Source organism: Bombyx mandarina, chromosome 19, assembly GCF_030267445.1.
Source record: "Bombyx mandarina strain Sakado chromosome 19, ASM3026744v2".
In the NCBI taxonomy this organism is placed as follows: domain Eukaryota; kingdom Metazoa; phylum Arthropoda; class Insecta; order Lepidoptera; family Bombycidae; genus Bombyx; species Bombyx mandarina.
In genome coordinates this window covers 8,166,257-8,177,680 of record NC_143225.1, presented here as the reverse complement: position 1 = coordinate 8,177,680, position 11,424 = coordinate 8,166,257, and the positions used below count along the sequence as shown (strand labels likewise).

General features: G+C 33.7%; 1 protein-coding gene and 2 long non-coding RNA genes across 3 annotated transcripts; 1 reads left to right on the top strand and 2 right to left on the bottom strand.

The window, feature by feature from the left end:
* Positions 1-785: 785 nt before the first annotated feature.
* On the bottom strand, positions 786-4,382 carry LOC149500845 (uncharacterized). Its single transcript, XM_089735302.1, has 2 exons — positions 3,906-4,382; positions 786-1,237 (listed from the first exon to the last, which is right to left on the bottom strand). Exons 1-2 carry the CDS (start codon positions 4,193-4,195, stop codon positions 1,165-1,167), a joined length of 363 nt encoding a protein of 120 aa, XP_089591428.1. The 5' UTR covers positions 4,196-4,382; the 3' UTR covers positions 786-1,164.
* A 1,511-nt stretch (positions 4,383-5,893) lies between these two features.
* On the top strand, positions 5,894-8,138 carry LOC114242738 (uncharacterized). The gene is made up of 2 exons (XR_003624665.2): positions 5,894-6,517; positions 6,723-8,138. It is a non-coding gene; the product is annotated as an uncharacterized LOC114242738 (long non-coding RNA).
* Positions 8,139-8,667: 529 nt separating this feature from the next.
* On the bottom strand, positions 8,668-10,118 carry LOC149500844 (uncharacterized). Its single transcript, XR_016324685.1, has 3 exons — positions 9,600-10,118; positions 8,863-9,521; positions 8,668-8,779 (listed from the first exon to the last, which is right to left on the bottom strand). It is a non-coding gene; the product is annotated as an uncharacterized LOC149500844 (long non-coding RNA).
* Positions 10,119-11,424: the final 1,306 nt, after the last annotated feature.

Genomic DNA, 11,424 nt, shown 5'->3' with positions numbered 1-11,424 from the left:
TGTTGAAATTGTGAAATTTAAAATAAAATCTGAAACAACTTCATTAAAACAGTACAAAAAAACCTTATATATGTTTTATTTGGTTTTTAATCATGTTGAAATTTATGGACGAGATGAGCCAGTGGCTCAACTACGCCTATATAATACCCGAAAATACTAAGAATTATTCAACATTACTAAATATACACCAATTTTAATAAGTAACATCAAATACAAAACATTATTTAAGAGCGTTTAATAAAGTTAGTGACAGAAATCAACTTTAAAAAGTCAGGTACAACGACCAGCACCGAATATTCCCGAAAAGATATGCACAAGTTTGTTAGTGAATTAATACGCTTATAGAAACCTTAAAAAAATATACATCTATAATCTAATATATAAATCTACAGTGGTTTATACGGATGTTCCGTTATAACTACTGAACCATTCATCCGATTGACTTGAAACTTGGTATCCGTGTAGAAAATATATTTTTTAATGGATAGGCTAATGTTTATATGAGTGTTGGACTCCCTGCACCAGTTGCGGGGGCGTTAATAATGAGAATCTTTGTGGGGGTGAGAAATAATAATGTTAATTTCAAATGCCCAGCGAAGCGGGTGAGTACGGCTAGTACTGTATATAGCTATTACAGATTATCCAAAATACATATGGCTATATGTAGTCCAGCCTTAAGTTCTGTTACAAATGAAAATACATTTTTTTAATGAAGTTATAATATTATTATAGTTAGAAGTTAGAATATTATTAGAATTTATGCCTACGTATTTATTAAAGTCTCAGCAAAAAATAAAAAAATATTCTATTCAAAATGGCCACCATTGAAAGATTTTTTAAGACTCAATGTCACCGTGTCGTTTAGAGCAGGCCATGTCTTCTTCGGTAGTCGTTCTGCGGGGCAAGTGCTTCGCGCGCCTTTTTCAAGGCGTAGTCTCCTGTGAGAAATTGGGGGAGATGAAGGACCTCGGCCCTTCTCTTCTCCCCTTCTTCCTTTCAGGAATCGCCGGAGTCCGACATAACCCGGTCCGTTACCCCCCTCGACCGGGTATCCGTAAATAGATTCCCCAGCGTTAAAAAAAAAGGCCTTTTCCTCTAAAACTCACCATAATTTGAAGTCTAAAGGGTTGAGGTCTGAGCTAGATGAGGGCCAGTCTTCAGCTCTTATAAAGTCCGGAACTTTGATTTCAAGCCAGGTTTGGGTAGTTCGTGCCTTGTGACCAAGTGCAGAGTCGTGCTGGAAAGTACACGGTATATTTAAAAAAAATGTATTATTGAGAGATTTCACAACATGATCCAACACTGTATCTTGATACACTTTGGCTGAAGTTTTCACTTCTTTTTCACAAAAATGTAATTTTGTGACCCCTTGATAATACACGCCCCACCCAACCATCACTGACGAAGGATGATGATCACTTTGTACCTTTCCGGCCACTTGAGCAGCTTTTTTAGAACTGTGAGCGTACACTTTATAATTTCGCTTATTGTAATGTTCTTCAATCGTGAATTATTTTTCATCGGTAAAGAGGATATTTCTGTGCCTTTCACCTGCGTATCACGACAGTAGGCGTTTTGATCGATCCACTCTCTTTAATTGTAAAGATTGATTTAGAGCATGTCCTGTATATCGACGATAAGCACCGAGCTTCAGGTCTTGTTTTATAAAACGCGATAGTCATAACGGTAATATTTATTTCTCACGATAAGATATTTTACTTCCTAATGGGGTTTCAACGAATTAAGGCTTTAACAACATTAACAGCTTTTGTAATTCTATCAGCACGCGGCCGCCCCGATCTATTCTGGTCTTCGACAGACGAAGTGTTGTTGTATCTGTTGATAGTACGATATACGAACATACGGCTGATACCAAGCTTTTGAAGTGTCTTGATTATGACCATCTTTGTGCAAGGCGATCACTCCAATCCTATTTTCTTTAACACCCCATTCCATATTGTAATTTGACAATGAACATGAAAAAATATGTAAAATAGCAATATCGAAAAAAGTTTTTAAAATAATATACTTGTTCCAAATTCAAAATAATTCAAAAGTTGAAAAAAAAAAGAAAAGTTTTTAAGTAACCGTATTTATGGCCAGACTGAAGATATGATGAATGGTCTATAATAGTCTATATGAACTTTAGCACTGATTATAAGACAGGTATTTGAAACGATCCTTGAATAATACGTTTCATAAACCTATTCGAATATTAATTTAAAATATATGAAATAAATTATACCATTTTGATCTTTTAAATACGTATTTTTTCGTCTTGTCACTTTCCATGACCCGAAAATGTTAAGCGTGACTTTTTATTCGTTTATTTCACGCCAAAATTTATTTATTGGTGTAAATTTTTGAGTACTGTACTAAACATTTTAGCAAACTTCAGTTACAAGCCTGATTAAATTCTTAATATATAGGTATATTCCTAAATGGTTAGCAAGATCTTCGGGAATGTGGAAGAAGCACAACCATCTAAATACTTAATGTATTAAGGGACTTATAATTTTGCTTACATCATTGCAGATCCATAAAGATAAATTTCAAGAAGTACCTAGCACAATTATTTTATTCTTTAAAAATTATATTAACTGAAAATTATGAAATCCAAGGTTACAATTTCATTTTATAATTACCTATGTTTCAAATACTTTATAGTTAGTTGAATTAACAAAACAATATTCAATCTTTATGAGCCTTTCGTTTTTTTCTTTTTTTTAAGAATTTATAAACTGCTTATATATTGCTTAATTAATTAGTTCATCAAGAACTTTTTGTGAGCTCTCAGTGCATGTTGAAATTGTGAAATTTAAAATAAAATCTGAAACAACTTCATTAAAACAGTACAAAAAAACCTTATATATGTTTTATTTGGTTTTTAATCATGTTGAAATTTATGGACGAGATGAGCCAGTGGCTCAACTACGCCTATATAATACCCGAAAATACTAAGAATTATTCAACATTACTAAATATACACCAATTTTAATTAGTAAAATCAAATACAAAACATTATTTAAGAGCGTTTAATAAAGTTAGTGACAGAAATCAACTTTAAAAAGTCAGGTACAACGACCAGCACCGAATATTCCCGAAAAGATATGCACAAGTTTGTTAGTGAATTAATACGCTTATAGAAACCTTAAAAAATATACATCTATAATCTAATATATAAATCTACAGTGGTTTATACGGATGTTCCGTTATAACTACTGAACCATTCATCCGATTGACTTGAAACTTGGTATCCGTGTAGAAAATATATTTTTTAATGGATAGGCTAATGTTTATATGAGTGTTGGACTCCCTGCACCAGTTGCGGGGGCGTTAATAATGAGAATCTTTGTGGGGGTGAGAAATAATAATGTTAATTTCAAATGCCCAGCGAAGCGGGTGAGTACGGCTAGTACTGTATATAGCTATTACAGATTATCCAAAATACATATGGCTATATGTAGTCCAGCCTTAAGTTCTGTTACAAATGAAAATACATTTTTTTAATGAAGTTATAATATTATTATAGTTAGAAGTTAGAATATTATTAGAATTTATGCCTACGTATTTATTAAAGTCTCAGCAAAAAATAAAAAAATATTCTATTCAAAATGGCCACCATTGAAAGATTTTTTAAGACTCAATGTCACCGTGTCGTTTAGAGCAGGCCATGTCTTCTTCGGTAGTCGTTCTGCGGGGCAAGTGCTTCGCGCGCCTTTTTCAAGGCGTAGTCTCCTGTGAGAAATTGGGGGAGATGAAGGACCTCGGCCCTTCTCTTCTCCCCTTCTTCCTTTCAGGAATCGCCGGAGTCCGACATAACCCGGTCCGTTACCCCCTCGACCGGGTATCCGTAAATAGATACCCCAGCGTTAAAAAAAAAGGCCTTTTCCTCTAAAACTCACCATAATTTGAAGTCTAAAGGGTTGAGGTCTGAGCTAGATGAGGGCCAGTCTTCAGCTCTTATAAAGTCCGGAACTTTGATTTCAAGCCAGGTTTGGGTAGTTCGTGCCTTGTGACCAAGTGCAGAGTCGTGCTGGAAAGTACACGGTATATTTAAAAAAAATGTATTATTGAGAGATTTCACAACATGATCCAACACTGTATCTTGATACACTTTGGCTGAAGTTTTCACTTCTTTTTCACAAAAATGTAATTTTGTGACCCCTTGATAATACACGCCCCACCCAACCATCACTGACGAAGGATGATGATCACTTTGTACCTTTCCGGCCACTTGAGCAGCTTTTTTAGAACTGTGAGCGTACACTTTATAATTTCGCTTATTGTAATGTTCTTCAATCGTGAATTATTTTTCATCGGTAAAGAGGATATTTCTGTGCCTTTCACCTGCGTATCACGACAGTAGGCGTTTTGATCGATCCACTCTCTTTAATTGTAAAGATTGATTTAGAGCATGTCCTGTATATCGACGATAAGCACCGAGCTTCAGGTCTTGTTTTATAAAACGCGATAGTCATAACGGTAATATTTATTTCTCACGATAAGATATTTTACTTCCTAATGGGGTTTCAACGAATTAAGGCTTTAACAACATTAACAGCTTTTGTAATTCTATCAGCACGCGGCCGCCCCGATCTATTCTGGTCTTCGACAGACGAAGTGTTGTTGTATCTGTTGATAGTACGATATACGAACATACGGCTGATACCAAGCTTTTGAAGTGTCTTGATTATGACCATCTTTGTGCAAGGCGATCACTCCAATCCTATTTTCTTTAACACCCCATTCCATATTGTAATTTGACAATGAACATGAAAAAATATGTAAAATAGCAATATCGAAAAAAGTTTTTAAAATAATATACTTGTTCCAAATTCAAAATAATTCAAAAGTTGAAAAAAAAAAGAAAAGTTTTTAAGTAACCGTATTTATGGCCAGACTGAAGATATGATGAATGGTCTATAATAGTCTATATGAACTTTAGCACTGATTATAAGACAGGTATTTGAAACGATCCTTGAATAATACGTTTCATAAACCTATTCGAATATTAATTTAAAATATATGAAATAAATTATACCATTTTGATCTTTTAAATACGTATTTTTTCGTCTTGTCACTTTCCATGACCCGAAAATGTTAAGCGTGACTTTTTATTCGTTTATTTCACGCCAAAATTTATTTATTGGTGTAAATTTTTGAGTACTGTACTAAACATTTTAGCAAACTTCAGTTACAAGCCTGATTAAATTCTTAATATATAGGTATATTCCTAAATGGTTAGCAAGATCTTCGGGAATGTGGAAGAAGCACAACCATCTAAATACTTAATGTATTAAGGGACTTATAATTTTGCTTACATCATTGCAGATCCATGAAGATAAATTTCAAGAAGTACCTAGCACAATTATTTTATTCTTTAAAAATTATATTAACTGAAAATTATGAAATCCAAGGTTACAATTTCATTTTATAATTACCTATGTTTCAAATACTTTATAGTTAGTTGAATTAACAAAACAATATTCAATCTTTATGAGCCTTTCGTTTTTTTCTTTTTTTTAAGAATTTATAAACTGCTTATATATTGCTTAATTAATTAGTTCATCAAGAACTTTTTGTGAGCTCTCAGTGCATGTTGAAATTGTGAAATTTAAAATAAAATCTGAAACAACTTCATTAAAACAGTACAAAAAAACCTTATATATGTTTTATTTGGTTTTTAATCATGTTGAAATTTATGGACGAGATGAGCCAGTGGCTCAACTACGCCTATATAATACCCGAAAATACTAAGAATTATTCAACATTACTAAATATACACCAATTTTAATTAGTAAAATCAAATACAAAACATTATTTAAGAGCGTTTAATAAAGTTAGTGACAGAAATCAACTTTAAAAAGTCAGGTACAACGACCAGCCGTGCGATTCTGTAAGCGTTGTTTAACAAACTCGCACGTGAATTTGGTGTGAGTTTTCAAATTGGCATTCTGTAAATTTCATTGTAGTGCCGAATCTACACTAGCGCCCCTCGCGGGTGAATTGAACTAGCAAGCGTGAGTTTTTTTACTAAAATGTATGAGTTGACGTTTGAAACGGCATTCTGTAGTGCAAATCACGTCGAATTTCGGCAAGAACTTCGCATCGCAAAATCATTATAATTGTCAAATCAAAAGTTAGTGTTTTATGTGTTTGTTGTGAGTGAGAATATACGAAAACGTTATAAACCGCTGTTAATTATTAAAAAAATACTATTAATTAACAAAATTGCACTTTAAAATAACTTTATTCTTCATCGATATTTTGTGGAGCGTATGTTTTTATTGAAAACATTGTTGAAAGAGGCTGACGCTACGGATCAGCGTGAAATGCGTCGACAAGCCTACGAAATTCACAATTTATCACTTTTAACTTGAGATGACGACCATGTAAAAGTATAAAGAAAGTGTATAGATTGTCGAAGGATCATATGAACCAGTTAGGGTGTGAATTACACCCTTTGATGAAGACCACTAAAAGCCATTGAAAAGGACTTTCAACTCTTCTAAAGGTAGGTATTCCACGTGGTAAGATTGTGTCTTTATGTACAAAATAGGTACTTTATAACTTAATATTAAAGTTTGCCCATTTGTTTATATCCAACTCTCCCATTATTGTAAAACAATACCACTAAACTAATCTACCAAAAATATCTTGAAAGAATACAAATTAGATTCTCTAATAACTATGTGTATTGTTTAATGATTATTTCTTAGTTTCAGTTATTGTGCACCTTGTTATTTTTGGCCAATTGAAGTTACCAAAAAAATCATAAAAGAAAATATAAGAACACATTTGTCCCAGACATCCCAGTGTATATCTGAGGTTTTGGAGGCTCTGAACAACCCAGCAACTATATATAAATATTTAAGATTCCCACAGAATGCTCAAGAATGGCAAAAGTTGAAGGAAAAGCAAAGAAAAAAGAAGAAGGTGGTTTAAGCTAAATAGGAACAGATGGCGGTGCACTATAAAAAACAAACTGTTTCAAGGCCATGACCACGACCCTCAGTAATGAGGAAACCGATGCAAGGAGGAGGAGGAGAGGTTTAAGCTAAATAAAAAAATGTTTTCTTCATAAAAAATTACCAATATTAATGTAATGCTAAATATTGCAGTTTTTATGAAAAATTTAGAATCCTTTGGGTTATTGGGTGTATTGATGGGAAGTTGGTGGCCTTAAAAAGATCTGCTACCAATAAAGATGGATTTACTGTCGCAAAGAATATCATGCAAGAAATGTACAATTTGTAAAGCTATTAATATTTTTCGAAATTCTCATATGTAATCCATAAACGAAATGTGTATTAAGAACCTATGTATTCAGATTGTATTCATTTCAGTTAAATTGTAATTGTGTATATTGCTATAAGTTATTGTGAAATATAGTATTTATCTTAAATAAACTATTCACTTATAATCAAAACAAAATAAAATCTACTAGATTAGTCAATGACAGCAAGTAATGACCATTATAATTATTTAACATCTTTTCGGGCTTTCTGTATATTGTCAACGTTCCAACCTTATGACACCTTTTGCTAATTTTTTTTTCATTGCTTAGATCGGTGGACGAGCTCCCAGCCCACCTGGTGTTAAATGGTTAATGGAGCCCATAGACATCTACAACGTAAATGCGCCACCCACCTTGAGATATAAATTCTAAGGTCTCAGTATAGTTACAACAGCTGCCCCACCCTTCAAACCGAAACGCATTACTGCTTCACGGCAGAAATAGGCGATAACGCTATGCTATGCTAGCTAATACCTGCTAATAATAGCTAGCTATTGCTAATATGGAGAAAGATACTCCTGAAGCTTTGTAGCACCGCCTTCATTCCACTGCCCGTAACTCAGTGTAAAGAACAATAGGTATGTTAAAGAGTAGATTCAGGTGTTTGCTGATCTATAGGGTGCCAATTTACCACCCTGATAAGATAGCAAAAATAGTTGTTGCGTGTTGTGTTTTGCACAACATTTGCAATTGTGCAGAGCTGCCAGTTCCCATGATTTCAGATGATGAGATTACATGTACATTATGGTGGTCATGTTGAATTACTTTGTTAAATTTTACTAATTAGCTAACTTATAGTGTGAAGTAACTTCAAATATAAATTAATGATTTATAAAAATAGTTTTATTATAGTTTTATTCAATAGTTATATACAATAATTTTGAAATTTGTTTGCATGAGTAACTTAAGTGGAAATACAGGTTTAAAATTGCTAGCTGCATGTGCTAATTCCACCAACAGTTCATCCTTCTTGCAGATTGTCGACTATTCATTCCCCCATGGTTGTAAGTTTCATTAAGTTATATATGGTACTGTGTTCAAAAATGCTTTGGACGACACACATATGAACACCCTGAATCTTCACCTGCAGTTCCTCTATCCACAAAATTCTCTCAGTAATTTGAGTACACTCTGCTTTTCATTGTAAAAGTGGTGAAATAGCAGGTCAGGTGTTGAGGTGCTGAAAAAAATAATAAATTTATTTAAAAACAAGGTTAGGTAAAATACAATGTTTACAATACATGCAACAAAATGTTTTTATTTACAAGTAACAGCTTTATACACAAATCAATGTCCCTAATATGGTGGTTCAATGAATAGGTACTTTGACCTGAATAAACACATATCAACCCAATCTCTTGACTAACATGTGAGACCTACTGTGGCTGGAGCTACTAGTAGTAGCATCACAATAAGTAGAAGTCACTTGCATTTAGTTAGAGGATGATGACTGCAAAATAGGTGATTCTTGATGCAATGCTAAAAAGGCAATAAATATTAATTTTTAAAATGCAAGTTTTGTTTAGGTATTTATTTCAGATAATTAGGCATAACATACATACCTGTATGTTTGCGATTGTTCCAATACTGATACATTTTCCGAGTGGGCTATAAATTCTCCTTACAATATTCTGATGATGTGGATTAGTATTTTCAATCTGTTGTAGTTCCTTAAATATAATAAAATAGGTTATGCCTAAATTTTGTTCATTTATTTTAAACTGACTATGCAGCCTTTAGCCAACATAATGTCAGTTTAGTCAATACTCTGGCACTGCCTGCCACCCCTGTACCAGTATGCACACCCTTTACCATAGATACAGTCACCTCTGCATCAATAAATACATTCCAACAACATCAATCTAACTTGCAATACCTAAATTGTTAATGATTTGATTTATTTAATTCAAAATAATTTTTTTGTTGGTGAATTTGAGATACAAATAAATTACCTTCATGCCCTGTTAAAATAGAACATCAATAAAAACGTTGTAGATAGATATATCATACATAAATATATGTTAACATGTCCTAAATATCTCACCGGGAATGGATCTTAACTGACAAGAGAATTTAGTTCCTATATTTTTTTAATATCCTTATTCTCTTATTGAACATGTTGAGATTCGATTAATCCTTTTGTTTCGCTAGCTTTTAACCCAAAACGTTTATCAATGCCTCTATTTGCGCCAATGTCGGATGAGAAGAACGCTCTTTAAATCTGTTGGTAATATATTTAAATTTTACATTAAAAACGAATGGATGAAACATTGATAGCCTCAAATTAACTTTTACTTACCTCATAATTTTTATTTAACGTTAAATTCACTCACAAAGTAACAACAAATCTAGAAAAAGCAAAATAAAAACTTCCGACCGCTCGAAATTGTTTTGAAAACAATTAAAATTTTGTTTTTTAATTCTGGTATTCGCCAGTGCACGCAAAGGAACTTAGCGTACAGCCAGAAATTACAATTAATTTCATAAATATATGACTTTTAATTTTCTTTTTTGATATATTAGATGTGGTTTAGACACCAAAGCTTAAATTCATAGTATTTTCTTACAGAATGCTTCTAAATACAAAGAAAAACTGAAACCGGTAAGCTTCGATTTACATTTGCGTGTATACGGCTATCCCTAGTAGTATTGTAAACAAACTTCGTTGTCACTTCACTTCGCTCGAGGCAGGGTAATTAAGATTAGTGTTTACAGAATGCCAAATCAAGGTCATTCCATTGCGAATGCGAAGTGATGGAGAATTTCGTAGTGAGATGCGAGTTCTTGTTTGAATTTTAGAGAATCGCACGGCAGCACCGAATATTCCCGAAAAGATATGCACAAGTTTGTTAGTGAATTAATACGCTTATAGAAACCTTAAAAAAATATACATCTATAATCTAATATATAAATCTACAGTGGTTTATACGGATGTTCCGTTATAACTACTGAACCATTCATCCGATTGACTTGAAACTTGGTATCCGTGTAGAAAATATATTTTTTAATGGATAGGCTAATGTTTATATGAGTGTTGGACTCCCTGCACCAGTTGCGGGGGCGTTAATAATGAGAATCTTTGTGGGGGTGAGAAATAATAATGTTAATTTCAAATGCCCAGCGAAGCGGGTGAGTACGGCTAGTACTGTATATAGCTATTACAGATTATCCAAAATACATATGGCTATATGTAGTCCAGCCTTAAGTTCTGTTACAAATGAAAATACATTTTTTTAATGAAGTTATAATATTATTATAGTTAGAAGTTAGAATATTATTAGAATTTATGCCTACGTATTTATTAAAGTCTTAGCAAAAAATAAAAAAATATTCTATTCAAAATGGCCACCATTGAAAGATTTTTTAAGACTCAATGTCACCGTGTCGTTTAGAGCAGGCCATGTCTTCTTCGGTAGTCGTTCTGCGGGGCAAGTGCTTCGCGCGCCTTTTTCAAGGCGTAGTCTCCTGTGAGAAATTGGGGGAGATGAAGGACCTCGGCCCTTCTCTTCTCCCCTTCTTCCTTTCAGGAATCGCCGGAGTCCGACATAACCCGGTCCGTTACCCCCCTCGACCGGGTATCTGTAAATAGATTCCCCAGCGTTAAAAAAAAAGGCCTTTTCCTCTAAAACTCACCATAATTTGAAGTCTAAAGGGTTGAGGTCTGAGCTAGATGAGGGCCAGTCTTCAGCTCTTATAAAGTCCGGAACTTTGATTTCAAGCCAGGTTTGGGTAGTTCGTGCCTTGTGACCAAGTGCAGAGTCGTGCTGGAAAGTACACGGTATATTTAAAAAAAATGTATTATTGAGAGATTTCACAACATGATCCAACACTGTATCTTGATACACTTTGGCTGAAGTTTTCACTTCTTTTTCACAAAAATGTAATTTTGTGACCCCTTGATAATACACGCCCCACCCAACCATCACTGACGAAGGATGATGATCACTTTGTACCTTTCCGGCCACTTGAGCAGCTTTTTTAGAACTGTGAGCGTACACTTTATAATTTCGCTTATTGTAATGTTCTTCAATCGTGAATTATTTTTCATCGGTAAAGAGGATATTTCTGTGCCTTTCACCTGCGTATCACGACAGTAGGCGTTTTGATCGATCCACTCTCTTTAA

What these genes read in the sequence shown, in the direction of transcription:
- LOC149500845 (XM_089735302.1), bottom strand. Translation starts at nt 4,195, where the DNA reads ATGGTTGGGTGGGGCGTGTATTATCAAGGGGTCACAAAATTACATTTT. An exon ending in CCTTTAGACTTCAAATTATG is followed by an intron (nt 1,238 to 3,905) that starts GTGAGTTTTAGA and finishes TGTACTTTCCAG; the next exon opens with CACGACTCTGCACTTGGTCA.